This window comes from Coregonus clupeaformis, unplaced genomic scaffold, assembly GCF_020615455.1.
Source record: "Coregonus clupeaformis isolate EN_2021a unplaced genomic scaffold, ASM2061545v1 scaf0358, whole genome shotgun sequence".
NCBI lineage: Eukaryota > Metazoa > Chordata > Actinopteri > Salmoniformes > Salmonidae > Coregonus > Coregonus clupeaformis.
Genome location: NW_025533813.1, coordinates 280,689 through 302,601, shown reverse-complemented (window position 1 = coordinate 302,601; position 21,913 = coordinate 280,689). Strand labels below are relative to the sequence as shown.

Sequence of the window (21,913 nt, the reverse complement as noted above, 5' to 3'; positions counted from 1 at the left end):
GTGGGTGAGACCAGTGGTGGAAAAAGTACCCAATTGTCATACTTGAGTAAAAGTAAAGATACCTTAATAGAAAATTAAGTAAAAGTGAAAGTAACACAGTAAAATACTACTTGAGTAAAAGTATTTGGTTGTATATATACTTAAGTATCAAAAGTAAATGTAATTGCTCAAATAAAGTTAAGTATTAAAAGTAAAAGTATAAAAAATGTAAAATTCCTTATATAAAGCAAACCAGACTTCATAATTGTCTTGTTTTTTTAAATTACGGATAGCCAGGGGCATGCTCCAACACTCAGACATCATTAACAAACAAAGCATGTGTTTAGTGAGTCTGCCAGATCAGGGGCAGTAGGGATGACCAGGGATGTTCTCCTGATAAGTGTGTGAATTAGGACATTTTCCTGTCCTTCTAAGCATTCAAAATGTAATGAGTACTTTTGGGTGTCAGGGAAAATGTATGGAGTAAAAATGCATTATTTTATTTAGGAATGTAGTGAAGTAAAAGTAAAAGTTGTCAAAAATTTAATAGTAAACTACAGATACCCCAAAAAACTACTTAAGTAGTACTTTCAAGTATTTTTATTAAGTGCTTTACACCACTGGGTGAGACAACCCATGTTCCAATAATTCATTGCCTTCTAATATGTAATGGCAATGAAAATAAATGTCTTAAAAAATGAAAGGCAGTTGGGAGGAGCAAGATGAGATGGGACCATTCTAGCCAATGAGAGGGCAGATATGCATGTGAACAACAGGCACAACGTTTTTTTGGTATGTTCATTAGCACAGTAAACATGATCCCAATTTTAGCTTCAAGACACCGGACATTTGAAAAACGGAAAAAAGTAGATTGTGTTGATTTATTGCAGTCCTTCTCAAATAGTGGGGCGCGCCTCCCTGGGGCTCGGAGCGATGCCGGGGGCGCGTGTGACCCCGGGGAACATGCTTTTTTGCCGCAGGGAGTAGGTTTTTTGCACCGAACAAGAGCACACAGCACAGAGCAGGAGATATGAAGTGCAGATAACAAACCCTTAGGAGACACCATGGAAAAATATTCAACAGGGATGAAAAGAAAGGCGGAGAGAGACGGAGATACTGAGACAAACGTAAGTCTCCCGAAAGCTAAGACGGGGAAATATGATGAAGCGTATGTAGCGCTTGGCTTCACTGTGACTACGGTGGGAGACGAGGAAAGACCGGTATGTTTACTGTGTCTAAAAATGTTGGCAGCGGACAGCATGAAGCCAAATAAATTAAGGCGTCACTTAAAGACATTACACCCGATAAGCCGCTTGAGTTTTCAGCGAAAACGTGGTGAAAATTGCAAACAATCGTCCTGCTTTGTGAATGCTACTTCAGTAAACCAGCGAGCACTGTTAGCATCATATAAGGTGGCGTACCAAATTGCTCAGTGCAAAAAAAAACACTCCATAGCAGAGGAGCTGATACTGCCTGCAGCATTAGACATGGTCTCTGTCATGCTGGATGACGCAAGTGCTGCAAAAATAAAAACTATCCCTCTGTCCAATGACACTGTCGCCTGACGTATAAATGACATTGCTAACGATCTTAAAGATCAGCTGGTAGATAAACTCAAAAGACAAACGTTTTGCCTTACAGTTCGATGAAGCAACTGACAGCAACAAAGACTGTTTGTTTATCGCTTATGTACGTTTTGACATGACAAACTCCCCGTGTGAGGATCTACTTTTTTTGTAAATATGTCAGAGACAGAGCCACAGCTGAAGAGCTATTCAAAATGCTGGACTGCTTCCTGACTGAAAATGGGCTAAAGTGGGAGAACTGCATTGGTGTTTGCAGTGATGGTGCACAGACCATGGCAGGGATGAGAAAAGGACTTCGGGCACTCATCAAGAAGGCCTCACTTAATGCTGAGTGGACACACTGTGTTATACACAGAGAAGCACTGGCATCAAGGCACCTTTTCTCTGAATTAAGTGAGGTTATGACTGACATTGTAGGTGTAGTCAATTTTATAAAGACCAGACCACTAAAAACAAGAGTCTTCTCTGCTATCTGTGAGGAGATGAGAGCTGAACATCAAGCTGTGCTGTTTCACAGTGAAGCAAGGTGGCTGTCACGAGGAAAAGTCTTGTCCCGAGTTTTTGAGCTCAGAGAGCAGATAAGAATGTTTTCGGAGCAGGAGCACAAGTATGACCTCGCAGAAAAATGTTGTGATGAGAACTTCCTGGCAAAACTGGCCTACCTGAGTGACATATTTGGAAAGCTAAATGAACTAAATCTACAGCTTCAAGGGAAAGATAAACACCTCCCTCAGGTCACAGACAAGATCAGCTCTTTCACTCGAAAGCTTGCAATGTGGGGCAGGCGACTTGATGAAGGAAATACTGATTCATTCGAGAACCTGCATGAATTTGTTGACACTACTGACTATGATGCCACCTCAGTGATTCCATATATTAAGGAGCATATTTCATCACTGATGGGATTCTTTAAAAGTACTTCCCTGAAAACAGTTCCCAATATGACTGGGTGAGAGATCCTTTCAATGCACCAGCTCCAACTGGTTTCAGCTCTGCAGAGGAGGACCAGTTCATTGATATGACGTCTGACTCCACATTGAGACTGAGGTTCACATCACAGACACTGAGTGAATTCTGGCTGAGTGTAGAGAGGCAGTATCCACTCATAGGGCAGAGGGCCATGGGCATTCTTCTTCCTTTTGCAACATCTTATCTTTGTGAGACTGGCTTCTCTGCTGTTGCTGCACTGAAGACCAAGTACAGGTCCCAGCTAAACATTGAGCAGGAGCTGAGAATTGCAGTATCATGCTTCAAACCCCGCTTCGAAAAGCTGTGCACTGCAAAACGTGGTCATTGTAGCCATTAATCCTGACTTCCTCATTTTGATTTAAAAAATAATAATAATCAGCACAAATTGTTTTATTCATTTTTGTTTTATAGGTCGAAGTGTTTCATATATTGTGCTCCTGAGTTAATGTTGCTGATCAATTTGAATGTATTATTATTTATTGATTATATTTAATTGTATTTTTTCAGTATCAAATGGTCAAAAAAAAATTACAGTTTAAATAAGGTTTGAATTTTTTTTTAATTTCAGGCAAATTTATGCACTTTTAGTATTTTCTGTTACAGACTAAAAAACAATGTTAATAAAGTTATTCTTTGTTGTAAGTTGATCTATATTTTTCTTTTTACTTTTTTGTTTTCTTTAATGTTAATAAGGATACAATGTTATGCAGAGGTGTACTTATAACAATTTTATAGACAAATTATACTATTTACAGTTGCGGCAGAGAGTTGGGGGGCGCGAAATGTTTACTTCTTCCTAGGGGGGGCGTAACAGAAAATAATTGAGAAGCACTGATCTATTGGAACATTGTTCAATGTCGCACACCGTAGTTTCATAACTCAGTGGATAGTGCTGAAACAATGACATCATATCAGAATTCTGCCATCTTTATGCACTTTAGTCATTCATTGATTAATTATATATTGATGAAAATATCTGGGTAGTTCCATCCATTTTTAAAAGTGTAACTTGGTCCCAAAAAATGTTTCGCCTAATTGTAACATTCTCTCATAAAGACCACATGTTCAACTTAATAAAAAACATGTTTTACCATCTCAAGACACAGAATACATTTTTTTTTGTAGTAAGTGCCTATATACCAAATAAAGTAACAGGGGACTACTGAAAACAAAAAAACACTGGATTACATGGATAAAATAGTCCTTTAAATCAGCCATAAAACAGCTTGTGACAGGGGGAATGGAAGGTTGTTTTGGGTAACAGGGAGTGTCAATTAAATGCAATCTTCACAAAAATCGTAATAGTTGAAACATGTCTAGCATATCTACGTATGGGTAAAAGGATTGACATGCTCAGTTTTCCACCACAAAACAGCAGTAAATTGACAAAAAGAGTAGAACCCGCTCACCTGCTTTTACTCTATGATTTGATTATTAAATGTTCAATGTTTCTTTTGAAACATATTTTTTTTAAGGAATAGTTTCGCCATATTAAAACGAGAGTTCAGTTCATGTAACAGGGTTGACCTTAAAATGAGGGACAGATGTAAATAAATCACTAATCACATTCTTAATAATCTTCAGAAATGACTTTGTCAAAGCAACAAAATAACTAGTGCTTTACAATGAGTATGTTTACATGCACACTCATAATTGGACATTAAACTAGTTATGGCAGTAGGCTGAGTATGTTATTAGTCATGTAAACACCTTACTCTGCTTATCTTAATTGGCTTAAAGTGACAATCCAAGTAACGCTGTTAAAAACACCTGCTTTTCTGAGCAATCTTTAGAATTATTAGGACACGTAAACGCCTTCATCAGATTCATATAGGCATACAGTGCCTTGCAAAAGTATTTATCCCCCTTGGCGTTTTTCCTATATTGTTGCATTACAATCTGTAATTTAAATGGATTTTTATTTGGATTTTATGTAATGGACATACACAAAATAGTCCAAATTGGTGAAGTGAAATGAAAAAAATTACTTATTTCAAAAAATTTAAAATAAATAATAACGGAAAAGTGGTGCGTGCATATGTATTCACCCCCTTTGCCATGAAGCCCCTAAATAAGATCTGGTGCAACCAATTACCTTCAGAAGTCACATAATTAGTTAAATAAAGTCCACCTGTGTGCAATCTAAGTTTCACATGATCTCAGTATATATACACCTGTTCTGAAAGGCCCCAGAGTCTGCAACACTACTAAGCAAGGGGCACCACCAAGCAAGCGGCACCATGAAGACCAAGGAGCTCTCCAAACAGGTCAGGGACAAAGTTGTGAGAAGTACAGATCAGGGTTGGGTTATAAAGAAATATCCGAAACTTTGAACATCCCACGGAGCACCATTAAATCAATTATTAAAAAATTGAAAGAATATGGCACCACAACAAACCTGCCAAGAGAGGGCCGCCCACCGAAACTCACGGACCAGTTAAGGAGGGCATTAATCACAGAGGCAACAAAGAGACCAAAGACAACCCTGAAGGAGCTGCAAAAGCTCCACAGCGGGAGAATTGGAGTATCTGTCCATAGGACCACTTTAAGCCGTACACTCCACAGAGCTGGGCTTTACGGAAGAGTGGCCAGAAAAAAGCCATTGCTTAAAGAATAAAATAAGCAAACACGTTTAGTGTTCGCCAAAAGCCATGTGGGAGACTCCCCAAACATATGGAAGAAGGTACTCTGGTCAGATGAGACTAAAATTGAGCTTTTTAGCCATCAAGGAAAACGCTATGTCTGGTGCAAACCCAACACCTCTCATCACCCCGAGAACACCATCCCCACAGTGAAGCATGGTGGTGGCAGCATCATGCTGTGGGCATGTTTTTCATCGGCAGGGACTGGGAAACTGGCCAGAATTGAAGGAATGATGGATGGCGCTAAATACAGGGAAATTCTTGAGGGAAACCTGTTTCAGTCTTCAAGGGATTTGAGACTGTGACGGAGGTTCACCTTCCAGCAGGACAATGACCCTAAGCATACTGCTAAAGCAACACTCGAGTGGTTCAAGGGGAAATATTTAAATGTCTTGGAATGGCCAAGTCAAAGCCCAGACCTCAATCCAATTGAGAATCTGTGGTATGACTTAAAGATTGCTGTACACCAGCGGAACCCATCCAACTTGAAGGAGCTGGAGCAGTTTTGCCTTGAAGAATGGGCAAAAATCCCAGTGGCTAGATGTGCCAACCTTATCGAGACATACCACAAGAGACTTGCAGCTGTAATTGCTGCAAAAGGTGGCTCTACAAAGTATTGACTTTTGGGGGTGAATAGTTATGCACGCTCAAGTTTTCTGTTTTTTTGTCTTATTTCTTGTTTGTTTCACAATCAAAAATATTTTGATTGTGAAACAAACAATGTTGTGTAAATCAAATGATGTGTAAATCAATGTTGTGTAAATCAATGTTGTGTAAATCAAATGATACAAACTCCCCAAAAAATCTATTTTAATTCCAGGTTGTAAGGCAACAAAGGGGGCGAATACTTTCACAAGCCACTGTATTTAATCTGCGCATGTGCTAGCACGAGCAGCACAAGCTTCCTTCTTTGCGCGAGTGCAGTGAAAAACAAAGTATGCATCTTAGAAATAGTTTTCACATTCAAACTTTGTATTTCCGGAATCAAATATGCCTATAAAAATAACATGGTAGGAATTTTCTGCATTCATCAAAGTGCCATCAGGTAGCCTGATTTCAGATGTCCATGCTATTCAATATCTTTGTTTCACAGGGGACAGCCCTAACCATTGCTCTCTCAGTGGAAGGGGCTTATCATCTGGGGAGCCTCAACAACAACATGATGCTGACAAGACGTCTCTCCAGAAGAGTCTCTCCAGATCAGAACGTCTCAATAAAAACCAGCAGAGTACTTATAGGGAATAAACCTGACAACTGCTGCTTTGACTGTGGGATGAGTTTTGCTAAACAGAAAGGATTGATAATTCACCAGCGGATTCACACTGGAGAGAAGCCTTATAGCTGTGATCAGTTTGGGAAGAGTTTTTCTCAATATTTCACCCTGACTACACACCAGCTCACACACCTGGAGAGAAACCTTACTCCTGTCTATGTGGAAAGAGCTTTGCTTGTTCAGGGTCACTGATAAAACACCAGAAAGCACAAACATGTTCTTTCATCTCCCCTCCTCTCCGGCATTGGTTCCAGATCTTTAAATAAAGTTTCAATAGAAAACATCTTGTAAAGAGTCATCTATCTCCTATTCTCTAAGAGTTTACTAAGTCTGATTAACATGTAGCATAAATGCAACTCTGGATGCTGTGTGTGTGGTGGGGTGGGGGTGTTCAGGGCTGTATCTTATTTCATTAACTCCTATTATCCATGAAATAATGTTATAATGTTTTTACAATACTAGGTGTGTATTCATGTATTCAATAGATCAATCAATTAAATCCATTATCTGCGCAACAATGTCTGCTTATCACATTGTTTCTTTAAACTGTAATAATAATCAATTTTTTATAAGGATCATAGGCCTCTTGTATAATTAGTTTGGTCCTAAAAGATGTTCACATATTTATTGTATATCCTGTGGTGGAGAAATTACAAGATTATGTTATAATACTGTTTATGCGTCGAATGGTTGTTTTTATGCAATAGAATAGGGTTCTTATTAATTATTATTATTATTATTATAATAAATTTTTTTTTGGGGGGGTGGTAGAATAGCTTTAATATTGCAGATAGATTGTAACTTCCATCAGTGTAATTGTCTGCATCACTTTTAATCCGCCATGTTTTTTTCCCTCGCAAATATATATATATATATATATATATATACAGTGGGGAGAACAAGTATTTGATACACTGCCGATTTTGCAGGTTTTCCTACTTACAAAGCATGTAGAGGTCTGTAATTTTTATCATAGGTACACTTCAACTGCGAGAGACGGAATCTAAAACAAAAATCCAGAAAATCACATTGTATGATTTTTAAGTAATTAATTTGCATTTTATTGCATGACATAAGTATTTGATACATCAGAAAAGCAGAACTGAATATTTGGTACAGAATCCTTTGTTTGCAATTACAGAGATCATACGTTTCCTGTAGGTCTTGACCAGGTTTGCACACACTGCAGCAGGGATTTTGGCCCACTCTTCCACACAGACCTTCTCCAGATCCTTCAGGTTTCGGGGCTGTCGCTGGGCAATACGGACTTTCAGCTCCCTCCAAATATTTTCTATTGGGTTCAGGTCTGGAGACTGGCTAGGCCACTCCAGGACCTTGCGATGCTTCTTACGGAGCCACTCCTTAGTTGACTTGGCTGTGTGTTTCGGGTCCTTGTCATGCTGGAAGACCCAGCCACGACCCATCTTCAATGCTCTTACTGAGGAAGGAGGTTGTTGGCCAAGATCTCGCGATACATGGCCCCATCCATCCTCCCCTCAATACGCTGCAGTCGTCCTGTCCCCTTTACAGAAAAGCATCCCCAAAGAATGATGTTTCCACCTCCATGCTTCACGGTTGGGATGGTGTTCTTGGGGTTGTACTCATCCTTCTTCTTCCTCCAAACACGGCGAGTGGAGTTTAGACCAAAAAGCTCTATTTTTGTCTCATCAGACCACATTACCTTCTCCCATTCCTCCTCTGGATCATCCAGATGGTCATTTGCAAACTTCAGACGAGCCTGGACATGCGCTGGCTTGAGCATGGGGACCTTGCGTGCGCTGCAGGACTTTAATCCATGACGGCGTAGTGTGTTACTAATGGTTTTCTTTGAGACTGTGGTCCCAGCTCTCTTCAGGTCATTGACCAGGTCCTGCCGTGTAGTTCTGGGCTGATCCCTCACCTTCCTCATGATCATTGATGCCCCATGAGGTGAGATCTTGCATGGAGCCCCAGACCGAGGGTGATTGACCGTCATCTTGAACTTCTTCCATTTTCTAATAATTGCGCCAACAGTTGTTGCCTTCTCACCAAGCTGCTTGCCTATTGTCCTGTAGCCCATCCCAGCCTTGTGCTGGTCTACAATTTTATCCCTGATGTCCTTACACAGCTTTCTGGTCTTGGCCATTGTGGAGAGGTTGGAGTCTGTTTGATTGAGTGTGTGGACAGGTGTCTTTTATACAGGTAACGAGTTCAAACCGGTGCAGTTAATACAGGTAATGAGTGGAGAACAGGAGGGCTTCTTAAAGAAAAACTAACAGGTCTGTGAGAGCCGGAATTCTTACTGGTTGGTAGGTGATCAAATACTTATGTCATGCAATAAAATGCAAATTAATTACTTAAAAATCATACAATGTGATTTTCTGGATTTTTGTTTTAGATTCCGTCTCTCACAGTAGAAGTGTACCTATGATCAAAATTACAGACCTCTACATGCTTCGTAAGTAGGAAAACCTGCAAAATCGGCAGTGTATCAAATACTTATTCTCCCCACTGTATATATATATATATATATATATATATATATATATATATATATATATATATACACACACATACATATACACATACAGTGGGGGAAAAAAGTATTTAGTCAGCCACCAATTGTGCAAGTTCTCCCACTTAAAAAGATGAGAGAGGCCTGTCATTTTCATCATAGATTTTTTTTTCCAGAAAATCACATTGTAGGATTTTAATGAATTTATTTGCAAATTATGGTGGAAAATATAATATTTGGTCACCTACAAACAAGCAAGATTTCTGGCTCTCACAGACCTGTAACTTCTTCTTTAAGAGGCTCCTCTGTCCTCCACTCGTTACTTGTATTAATGGCACCTGTTTGAACTTGTTATCAGTATAAAAGACACCTGTCCACAACCTCAAACAGTCACACTCCAAACTCCACTATGGCCAAGACCAAAGAGCTGTCAAAGGACACCAGAAACAAAATTGTAGACCTGCACCAGGCTGGGAAGACTGAATCTGCAATAGGTAAGCAGCTTGGTTTGAAGAAATCAACTGTGGGAGCAATTATTAGGAAATGGAAGACATACAAGACCACTGATAATCTCCCTCGATCTGGGGCTCCACGCAAGATCTCACCCCGTGGGGTCAAAATGATCACAAGAACGGTGAGCAAAAATCCCAGAACCACACGGGGGGACCTAGTGAATGACCTGCAGAGAGCTGGGACCAAAGTAACAAAGCCTACCATCAGTAACACACTATGCCGCCAGGGACTAAAATCCTGCAGTGCCAGACGTGTCCCCCTGCTTAAGCCAGTACATGTCCAGGCCCGTCTGAAGTTTGCTAGAGTGCATTTGGATGATCCAGAAGAGGATTGGGAGAATGTCATATGGTCAGATGAAACCAAAATAGAACTTTTTGGTAAAAACTCAACTCGTCGTGTTTGGAGGACAAAGAATGCTGAGTTGCATCCAAAGAACACCATACCTACTGTGAAGCATGGGGTTGGAAACATCATGCTTTGGGGCTGTTTTTCTGCAAAGGGAACAGGACGACTGATCCGTGTAAAGGAAAGAATGAATGGGGCCATGTATCGTGAGATTTTGAGTGAAAACCTCCTTCCATCAGCAAGGGCATTGAAGATGAAACGTGGCTGGGTCTTTCAGCATGACAATGATCTCAAACACACCGCCCGGGCAACGAAGGAGTGGCTTCGTAAGAAGCATTTCAAGGTCCTGGAGTGGCCTAGCCAGTCTCCAGATCTCAACCCCATAGAAAATCTTTGGAGGGAGTTGAAAGTCCGTGTTGCCCAGCGACACCCCCAAAACATCACTGCTCTAGAGGAGATCTGCATGGAGGAATGGGCCAAAATACCAGCAACAGTGTGTGAAAACCTTGTGAAGACTTACAGAAAACGTTTGACCTGTGTCATTGCCAACAAAGGGTATATAACAAAGTATTGAGAAACTTTTGTTATTGATCAAATACTTATTTTCCACCATAATTTGCAAATAAATTCATTAAAAATCCTACAATGTGATTCTCTGGATTTTTTTTCTCATTTTGTCTGTCATAGTTGACGTGTACCTATGATGAAAATTACAGGCCTCTCATCTTTTTAAGTGGGAGAACTTGCACAATTGGTGGCTTACTAAATACTTTTTTTCCCCACTGTACATATATAAACATATCCTTTAAAAAAAAAATATTTCCCTTTATTACTTTCCAACCCCACCACCCCTTCCCTAATTGGAGTAAACTAGTGAACAACAATGCTTAGGCCTCTACTTCCAGCTTATACATACTATATACATTTTATGGACACAGTCAATTTTACAATAATTATATTTTGTTAGTTTTTTTCTCCTGAACTTCCTCTACCCTCAACCTCTCCGATCATTTTCATGATGTCTATCCGGTATGCTTCTATATGCCATATCTTTCTAACTGTGCTCTTTCACAAAGCTCTCAACCTATAACCTACAGTGGGGAGAACAAGTATTTGATACACTGCCGATTTTGCAGGTTTTCCTACTTACAAAGCATGTAGAGGTCTGTAATTTTTATCATAGGTACACTTCAACTGTGAGAGACAAAAATCCAGAAAATCACATTGTATGATTTTTAAGTAATTAATTTGCATTTTATTGCATGACATAAGTATTTGATCACCTACCAACCAGTAAGAATTCCGGCTCTCACAGACCTGTTAGTTTTTCTTTAAGAAGCCCTCCTGTTCTCCATTCATTACCTGTATTAACTGCACCTGTTTGAACTCGTTACCAGTATAAAAGACACCTGTCCACACACTCAATCAAACAGACTCCAACCTCTCCACAATGGCCAAGACCAGAGCGCTGTGTAAGGACATCAGGGATAAGATTGTAGACCTGCACAAGGCTGGGATGGGCTACAGGTCAATAGGCAAGCAGCTTGGTGAGAAGGCAACAACTGTTGGCGCAATTATTAGAAAATTGAAGAAGTTCAAGATGACGGTCAATCACCCTCGGTCTGGGGTTCCATGCAAGATCTCACCTCATGGGGCATCAATGATCATGAGGAAGGTGAGGGATCAGCCCAGAACTACACGGCAGGACCTGGTCAATGACCTGAAGAGAGCTGGGACCACAGTCTCAAAGAAAACCATTAGTAACACACTACGCCGTCATGGATTAAAATCCTGCAGCGCACGCAAGGTCCCCCTGCTCAAGCCAGCGCATGTCCAGGCCCGTCTGAAGTTTGCCAATGACCATCTGGATGATCCAGAGGAGGAATGGGAGAAGGTCATGTGGTCTGATGAGATAAAAATAGAGCTTTTGGTCTAAACTCCACTCGCCGTGTTTGGAGGAAGAAGAAAGATGAGTACAACACCAAGAACACCATCCCAACTGTGAAGCATGGAGGTGGAAACATCATTGTTTGGGGATGCTTTTCTGCAAAGGGGACAGGACGACTGCACCGTATTGAGGGGAGGATGGATGGGGCCATGTATCGCGAGATCTTGGCAAACAACCTCCTTCCCTCAGTAAGAGCATTGAAGATGGGTCGTGGCTGGGTCTTCCAGCATGACAACGACCCGAAACACACAGCCAGGGCAACTAAGGAGTGGCTCCGTAAGAAGCATCTCAAGATCCTGGAGTGGCCTAGCCAGTCTCCAGACCTGAACCCAATAGAAAATCTTTGGAGGGGAGCTGAAAGTCCGTATTGCCCAGCGACAGCTCCGAAACCTGAAGGATCTGGAGAAGGTCTGTATGGAGGAGTGGGCCAAAATCCCTGCTGCAGTGTGTGCAAACCTGGTCAAGACCTACAGGAAACGTATGATCTCTGTAATTGCAAATAAAGGTTTCTGTACCAAATATTAAGTTCTGCTTTTCTGATGTATCAAATACTTATGTCATGCAATAAAATGCAAATTAATTACTTAAAAATCATACAATGTGATTTTCTGGATTTTTGTTTTAGATTCCGTCTCGCACAGTTGAAGCGTACCTATGATAAAAATTACAGACCTCTACATGCTTTGTAAGTAGGAAAACCTGCAAAATCGGTAGTGTATCAAATACTTGTTCTCCCCACTGTATATACTTATTATGGACACAGTATGCTTTACATTAGTTATCTTTTTATTAGTTGTTAGTTGTTATTAGTCCCATCCTTCATCTCCATTCAACACCTCCCATCTATCTCTTAACACCATCCATATTGGATTTCTATTTGCCATATATTTTTCAACTGTACTGTGATGTTTCACAAAGGTTCTGAACCCTTCTATTCTCATTGTTTCTACAGATTGTACATTGACTGTACACATTTTTTGCTAAAAGTATTATTATATTATTGATCGATTGATTATGACTTTTCAGATCACCCAGTAGTGCTATCTGCAGGGTTAGATCCAGGTAAATATTGCAATCCTTCAGCCATTCCTGGACCTGTGTCCAAAAACAAATGATTTAATGATTCTGTCTCTTCTCAGTAAAATCTGCAGAGCTGGGAATATAGTATCCCCCATATAAATAACATTATATTGGTAGCAAGAATTTTGTATAATAATATAAATTGAAAAATTCTAAGTTTTGAATCCGTCGTCGTTTTGCGTATCAATTCATAAACACTATGCCATGGAATCGGTACATCAAAAATCTCTTCCCAACTATTTTGCAATCTACAGTTGAAGTCGGAAGTTTACATACATCTTAGCCAAATACATTTAAACTCAGTTTTTCACAATTCCTGACATTTAACCCTAGTAAACATTCCCTGTCTTAGGTCAGTTAGGATCACCACTTTATTTTAAGCATGTGAAATGTCAGAATAATAGTAGAGAGAATGATTTATTTCAGCTTTTATTTCTTTCATCACATTCCCAGTGGGTCAGAAGTTTACATACACTCAATTAGTATTTGGTAGCATTGCCTTTAAATTGTTTTACTTGGGTCAAACGTGTCGGGTAGCCTTCCACAAGCTTCCCACAATAAGTTGGGTGAATTTTGGCCCATTCCTCCTGACAGAGCTGGTGTAACTGAGTCAGGTTTGTAGGCCTCCTTGCTCGCACACGATTTTTTCAGTTCTGCCCACAAATATTCTATAGGATTGAGGTCAAGCCATTTTGCCACAACTTTGGAAGTATGCTTGGGGTCATTGTCCATTTGGAAGACCCATTTGTGACCAAGCTTTAACTTTCTGACTGATGTCTTGAGATGTTGTTTCAATATATCCACATAATTTTCCTTCCTCATGATGCCATCTATTTTGTGAAGTACACAAGTCCCTCCTGCAGCAAAGCACCCCCACAGCATGATACTGACACCCCCGTGCTTCACGGTTGGGATGGTGTTCTTTGGCTTGCAAGCTTCCCCCTTTTTTCCTCCAAACGTGGACCAGAGACAGTGAAGGACTAAATCCTGCCCAATATTCTTGTCTCCTTAAGGAAACGAAATACATAATTAAATACCACATCCTCTGAAGATTTATCCAGCAGTTCACTTAATCCTGGCTCTTCAACCCCATTACTCCTTAAAATGAATAACAATCGCTCCCTTTCCCTCACATATTTCTGGCACTGTTCTACTGTCTCCAGCTCCTCCTGACAATGATCACACCTCCCAGTCGGATGTTTCACCACCAATTTCAATGTACTATTGAGCCTTGTGTGTCCCAGTCTCAGCCTTGTGACTACACTTTCCTCCCTTCTCTCTCTATTCCAGGAGTATTGTTGGGAAGTAGGGTCATGGAGATGTTGTCCGTTCTTGTTACAGATGTAGGTGGGGTTGGGGTTGTCGGTCAGAAGACAGGTGGTGCTACAGGTCAGTGTTCTCTACTTTTCCTCTGTGGAGGAAGACACCTTCACCTGCAGGTCTGAATGATTCTAATGAATTATTACAATTAGATATGATATATTACCTGTGACAGTCAAGAGTTGCTCCAGGAAGCTGTACCCCCATTCTGCATCCTGTGTTTTAAATCTGAACTTGTACTCTCAGGTACTGTGATTCTCAGGGTGCAGTCTCTCTTTAGTCCCAAGGTACTCAGCACAACCTGTATTCTCTGGCACCGAGCTCAGGATTTTAGGCACCTCATTACATTTCTCTTGGACATATGATATGTGCAGGGCAGTTCCACTGTTGAGATTTTTATAGCACAGATACTCTGATGGGTGTAAATCATGTTGAAACAGTTCACCTAAAACAGTAGTAGGCCCATTCATTTATTCAATTTGTTTCTTCAATAACTATTGCACTCAACAAAAATATAAATGCAACATGCAACAATTTCTAAGATTTTACTGAGTTACAGTTAATAAAAAGAACTGTCAATTGAAATAAATGAATTAGGCCCTAATCTATGGATTTCACATGATTGGGAATACAGATATGCATCTGTTGGTCACAGATACCTTTAAAAAAGGTAGTCAGTGTCTGGTGTGACCACCATTTGCCTCATGCAGGCGACACATCTCCTTCACGTAAGATAATGGATTTAATTTATTTTTGTATTGAATACATGTTTAGTGGAAATTACCACCAGGGACTCAAAGTCAAAATTAAATGAATACATCTTTATTACCAGCAAGCTGGAGAAGTTCCAACAAACTTAATGCACCATAGTACACATCGGTCGGGAGCTCTTTCGGGGCAGTCCCGTTAGTTCTCTTATAAACTGCTTACACAGAAATTATATATGCATGATTTACATTATACATTATTCATAATTAACATTTGGTTCCTGCACATTTCTCCTATCTTAACTTATAGAACATATTCTGGGCGTTCTGCCAAAAGTTCTGACCGCCTCCCCCTCATATCTTTACCCAGCACCTACAGGAACCAATGATTGTATGAGACAAGATGTACATTTCAAGGCTATTTCCCTCACACATTAATATACACCTACTATTGTTGAAACATTATTCTACATTATTTAATGGATAATAGAAGTTTTTGAAATAAGATACAGCTCTGAACACCCCCACCCCACAACACACACACAGCACTCCTACTCCGAGACGCTTGATATATATGGATCCAGATGGTAACCTGTATGCTACACAGGTTACCATGGTAATCAGACTTAGTAAACTGTTAGAGAATGGGATATAGATGACTCTTTACCAGATGTTTTCTATTGAAACTTTATTTAGGGATCTGGAACCGGTGCCGGAGAGGAGGGAGATGAAAGACAACATGTTTGTGCTTTCTGGTGTTTTTTTCAGTGACACTGAAAGAGCAAAGCTCTTTCCACATAGACAGGAGTACGGTTTCTCTCCAGTGTGTGTGAGCCGGTGTTTGCTCAGGGTTCCTGATTGATTGAAGATCTTCCCACACTGATCACAGCTATAAGGCTTCTCTCCTGTGTGTATGCGTTGGTGTGTAGTCAGGTTTCCAGATAGAGCAAAGCTCTTCCCACACTGATCACAGCTATAAAGGCTTCTCTCCTGTGTGTATGCGTTGGTGTGTAGTCAGGGCTCCTGATTGATTAAAGCTCTTCCCACACTGATCACAGCTATAAGGCTTCTCTCCTGTGTGTATGCGTTGGTGTGTAGTCAGGTGTCCTGACTTCCTGAAGCTCTTCCCACACTGATCACAGCTATAACGCTTCTCTCCTGTGTGTATGTGTTGGTGTGTAGTTAGGGTCCTTGATTGACTGAATCTTTTCCCACACTGATCACAGATATAAGGCTTCTCTCCTGTGTGTATGCGTTGGTGTGAAGTCAGGTCTCCTGATAGATTGAAGCTCTTCCCACACTGATCACAGCTATAAGGCTTCTCTCCTGTGTGTATGCGTTGGTGTGTAGTCAGGTGTCCTGACTTCCTGAAGCTCTTCCCACACTGATCACAGCTATAAGGCTTCTCTCCTGTGTGTATGTGTTGGTGTGTAGTCAGGGCTCCTGACTGATTGAAGCTCTTCCCACACTGATCGCAGCTATAAGGCTTCTCTCCTGTGTGTATGCGTTGGTGTGTAGTCAGGTGACCGGATAGAGCAAAGCTCTTCCCACACTGATCACAGCTATAAGGCTTCTCTCCTGTGTGTATGCGTTGGTGTTTAGTCAGGTCTCCTGATTGATTGAAGCTCTTCCCACACTGATCACAGCTATAAGGCTTCTCTCCTGTGTGTATGCGTTGGTGTTTAGTCAGGTTTCCGGATAGAGCAAAGCTCTTCCCACACTGATCACAGCTATAAGGCTTCTCTCCTGTGTGTATGCGCTGGTGTGTAGTCAGGTTTCCTGACTGATTGAAGATCTTCCCACACTGATCACAGCTATAAGGCTTCTCTCCTGTGTGTATGCGTTGGTGTTTAGTCAGGGCTCCTGATTGACTGAAGCTCTTCCCACAATCAAAGCAGGGGTAAGGCCTCTCCCCTGTATGAATTCTCTGAGATTTTAAGGTTTTAGATGCAGCGAAACGCTTCCCACACGGAGAGCAGCGGTACGGTTTCTTTCCAGTGTGAATCCGTTGGTAAATGATAAATTCCCTCTGTTTAGTAGAACTCTTCCCACAGTCAAAGCAGCAGTGGTGAGGATTCTTCCCTATACATCTCTGCTGGTGTTTGAGACGTTCTGATCTGGAGAGACTCTTCTCTGTCTTGTCAGCATCATGATGTTGTCGAGGCTCCCCAGATGATAAGCCCCTCCCACTGAGAGAGCAATGGTTAGGGCTATCCCCTGTGAAACAAAGATATTGAATAGCATGTACATCTGAAATCAGGCTACCTGATGGGACTTTGATAAATGCTGAAAATTGCGAATCTAAAAATGTTTACTACCACATGTTATTTTTGAGAAGCATATTTGATTCCAAATTCGGACATATAAAGTTTGTATGTGAAACCTATTTCTAAGATGCATACTTTCGCGCAAATAAAGGAAACTTGCGCTGCTCGTGCTAGCACATGTGCAGATTAAATATGCCTCTATGAATCTGATTAATTTGAAAAATGTCTCTGAAAAACAGGTGTTTTTAACAGCGTTACATCAATTGTCACCTTAAGCTGTTTTGTGGTGGAAAACTGAGCAAGTCAAACCATTTACCCATACATAGACATGCAAGAAATCTTTTAACAAATACAAATGTTTGAAGATCGCATTACATTGTCACTAACTGTTGCAAAAAACAAGCTTCCTGTCACAAGTGAATTGATGGCTGATTTAAAGGACTATTTTACCAATGAATCCAATGGTTTTTGTTGTTTTCAGTAGTCCCCTGTTACTGTCAACCCTGTTACTTTTTTGGCACATAGGCACTTAGTATAGTAATATTTGTATTAAATGTGTTGAGATGGGAAAACATGTTTTTATTAAATTGAACATGTTCTCTTTATGGGTAGGGGAGGAGGGGAGGAATGGCCGGCAGGGATGTAGCTCAGTTGATAGAGCATGGCGTTTGCAACGCCAGGGTTGTGGGTTCGATTCCCACGGGGGCCAGTATAAAAAATATGTATTCACTAACTGTAAGTCGCTCTGGATAAGAGCGTCTGCTAAATGACTAAAAAAACAAAAAAATAAAATAAAATAAAAATGACAGAATGTTAAAATTAGGTGAAATATCTTTTTTGAATGACTAAAGTGTATAAAGATGGCAGAATTTTTATATGATGTCATTGTTTTAGCACTATCCACTGAGTTATGAAACTACAGTGCACAACATGGTTCAATGTTTCAATAAATGAGCACAATCTACTTTTTTGTTTTTCATATTGCCAGCGTCTTGAAGCTAAAATTGGGATCATGTTTACTGTGTTAATGACCATACCAAAAAAAACAGTAAAGGAAAGCAATGTACAATACAGTGAACTTAGCAAAATTAGGAATTTATGGTAGGTACATGTGGGCCGCCATCTTTATGCACCTCCACTATTGTTACAGAAGCAGACTGTAGTGTAATCTACACACCATGGTTCTTACTTAATGAAATCAAATCTCCATCTTCCTTCTCTTCTCCTCCTCCTCTCTCACTTCCACACTGCCCCGGTGTTTTCCTGCAGTCGACCAGACCCTGCAGTAAAGCGGTACCAGGAGGCTTTTGACCTGGGGACTCCTGGAGGGTGGAGGGGAACGGGCTAGCTTTGTCCTGTTGGCCACAAGAAGTATTAAACAGTTCATCATTAAACCAAATATTGTATTAATTTAGTCTAAACCTCTGATTGATTTGGGTGCATCCCTTGAAAATCTCCTTTTACTTGAAATGTTCAATCATTCACTACAACCCACAAATCTAAGAGCATTATGTTGGTGGTGGCATGGGCTAGTTTCCACCATACTTCTTATACCAGTCATTTCCTTTCAAACAGCGAGGAAGAGGCAAAGAGAGAGGGATAACTGGGCCCAAAATCTGGCTTCTGGCTTATTTGATTGAATATAAATGTCGTAACGATTAGGTTGTTAGGAGTGTATTGGTAAAAGTAGGACACGTGACATCTCGGCAACTTTGAGAAAAAATAAACTTTGTATGGGAGCAGTGCCTGGTCGTCACTAGTTACCAAAAACAAAATCATAAACCACACCATTTCTACAATTGATCTTATTAAAATGTGATTTAAACCTTAACCACACTTCTAACTTTAAGCCTAACCCTAAATAAATAAAAATACGATATAGACGTTTGACTTTGTGATTGTGGTAACTAGTGGAAACACGCATATCTGCCCTCTCATTGGCTATAATGGTCCCATATGATCTTGCCTCTTCCCGATTGCCTTCCATTTTTGAAAACATTTGTTTTCTTGGTAAGAGCGGCCACTTGAGTATTTGGTCAAATAATGGATAATGTGTTCGAAATCAGTTAAGGGATGTGAACATGTGCACCCTTTGGGAGGAAGGAGAGATGTTTAGGTCATAGTCACAGATTCCTAAACATTATATAGTAGTAGGCTACTTTGTTGAAGTAAAAAAATACAAATTTTTTACCGTCTTGTTTTCTTTTATCCGGCCATTTAAACCGAACATAGGAATGTGGAGGATCAAAGATGACGAAAACTAGGCCTATACATTTTATACAACACACCTATACTGTTAAAAGCAGACTTACCCGATCCATTGTGGAAGCTATTGTTTCTTTGTATGACATGAAATGTTGTCGCCCACAACAGTACAGTTAGGCTACTTTGTCTTCTTCTTCTTTAAGGTTTTATGGCAAACTACACCTATTGGCTTATTACCGCCACCTACTGTACCGGCAGTGAAAGAAAAATTTAAATATCCATTGTGGGAAATGGAGGCGGTGGGCGTGGGGGGCACCATCATACACAATACAAAAATGTTATTCATCCCAAAATGCCAAACCCCTTCAGTGATAATCCAAATCACTACCCTACATAGGCTCAGGGGCTTGTGTGGACAGAACATATATCGACAGGATTTCTTGTAATGCCTCTGCTGTAAAATCCCTGTGTCCCAAAAAAACTTTCAGCTGCACTCACAAGCATTCACAAGTCACAACAATGCCTATTTTCTCAAATTTCTTATTTGTTTGCACTGTGCAGTTTTTTAACCAATCAATGCAATAAACGATACAAAGTCCACCTTTTTAACATACAACATGTCAGGACCCTACGGAGCCCCTTAGGGGGTCATGTTGGAGAGGGAAAAAAACTGTCAGACTAATCCGTTCCCTCGTTTTAAAAAATCAGTTCTCTTCGATTTTTTTATCCATTCCCTCTGATTTTTGAATCAGTTCTCTTAGATTTTTTTCCCAATTCCCTCTGATTTTTTTCCCATTCCCTCTGATTTTTGAATCAGTTCTCTTAGATTTTTTATCCATTCCCTCTGATTTGTTATCTGTTCCCTCAGATTTTTTATCCATTCCCTTGATTTTTTTACGTTCCCTCAGATGTTTCATGTTTTCCATATGAATTCCAAGATCTAATTTGGGGCACACAAGCGTCCAACTTCAAGTTCAATCAATAGACCCCACCCCGAGTATCAGTCACATAGGCCTATCAGTTTATTCTCTATGGCCTGTAGCAGAACCACAAGATCTGGAGCAGTAGTTGCAATAATCTATTATACAATCCTAAAGTTCAGGGAATGGCAACAATATCATAGCAGTCTCTTGCCCATGAGGCCTTCCACATGCCAACACACTAGCAATGCCAATGCCAACCCCAACTAGCAACAGGTATAGAATCTTCTCATGAGCTCTGAGTTGAGCGGACATGCTGCCCCTGGTGACCCTTTGGATTTGTGTGTATTGCTAGGTATTACTGTACTGTTGGAGCTCGAAACACAAGCATTTCGCTGCACCTGCGATAACATCTGCAAAAACATGTAGGATAGGCTACTGGTAGTCCCACATTATGGTGAAATAGAACTATATTTGTTTTCTTATTTTGGCACTTGTAGGGCTTGATATGTTCATGATGCCTCATTATTATTTTTTTCTACCTCAAATGGATGAATTGGACGCTACAAAGAGACCTGGAAGAGTCACCTGATCCACCCCTCAAAGAACGAGAATGTCCCCCATGGTCGGCCCGATGTCATGCACACAGTTCCAGAGTTGCATGATACACATGATTACTTGTGTGGTGTGTCACAAAAGGACATAACCAGCTGCGAGGACCAGTGTGACCACCGTCATGACATAGCTTGTGATTAGGATGTGCACACCCTGTACTCCTACATCATGGCAGAGAACAATCTTGCTGTTCCTGTGGATGCATACATGGCCATTGACCTCTACCTCGCGCTAAGGGAAGAGCTGTTAGTACTTTTAAACCCCTGAGAGTCCATGGTGGTATGCTTGACTGAGACTGTAGGCATATTTCATTCTCCCTCTACTCCCTTCACCACTCAGAAATATACTAGGGATTTACCAGTCATATTATTTGAGAATCAATGGATATGAATTGTGCCTTTAAGTAACAGTATATTTCTACATATTCAGAAAAAATATTAGCAATGTTGACTTTTGTTGTCAATTGCCCTTTTAGTGTATGAAAATGTAAACCCATGAACACAAACTTTGGACTAAAACACATTTTTTACACAGTTTTTACAAACTAGGCTACTCCTGAGTGGCGAGTGCTGTCACGAATTCCGCCGAGACTGCTCCTCCTCCTTGCTCGGGCAGGCTTCGGCGTTCGTCGTCCCCGGAGCACTAGCTACTACCGCTTGATGTCTCAATGTTTGTTTGGTCTTGTCTTGTTAGTGCACCTGTTTCGTGTTATGTATTGATTAGGTCACCTATACGTTTCCTTTAGTTTTGTTTGCAGTTGTGTGTGATTGTCCGCCTGTCCGTTGATGTTTATATTTGTTCTCGTGTTTATAGTGTATTTACGCACTGTATGCGTAATCGCTCGCCTCCAGTGTTCGAGGCCCGTTATTTTTGTATTGTCTGTTTGACTAGTAAAGTCGTTTTGACTGAGCTTCTGTGTCCTGCGCCTGACTCCAACACCGCATCCACATCAGCTTGTGACAGAATCACACACCTATACTATGGAGTCAGCAGGAGCAGCGGCGGCGACCGAGCCGCTGGAGGATCGGGTCAGCTGCCAGGACGCCAGGA

At 40.7% G+C, this 21,913-nt stretch overlaps 1 protein-coding gene across 1 annotated transcript; it reads right to left on the bottom strand.

The window, feature by feature from the left end:
* Window positions 1-15,829: 15,829 nt before the first annotated feature.
* Window positions 15,830-19,522, bottom strand: LOC121559705 (zinc finger protein 501-like). The gene is made up of 3 exons (XM_045215046.1): window positions 19,436-19,522; window positions 18,301-18,478; window positions 15,830-17,073 (listed from the first exon to the last, which is right to left on the bottom strand). Exons 1-3 carry the CDS (start codon window positions 19,472-19,474, stop codon window positions 15,830-15,832), a joined length of 1,461 nt encoding a protein of 486 aa, XP_045070981.1. The 5' UTR covers window positions 19,475-19,522.
* Window positions 19,523-21,913: the final 2,391 nt, after the last annotated feature.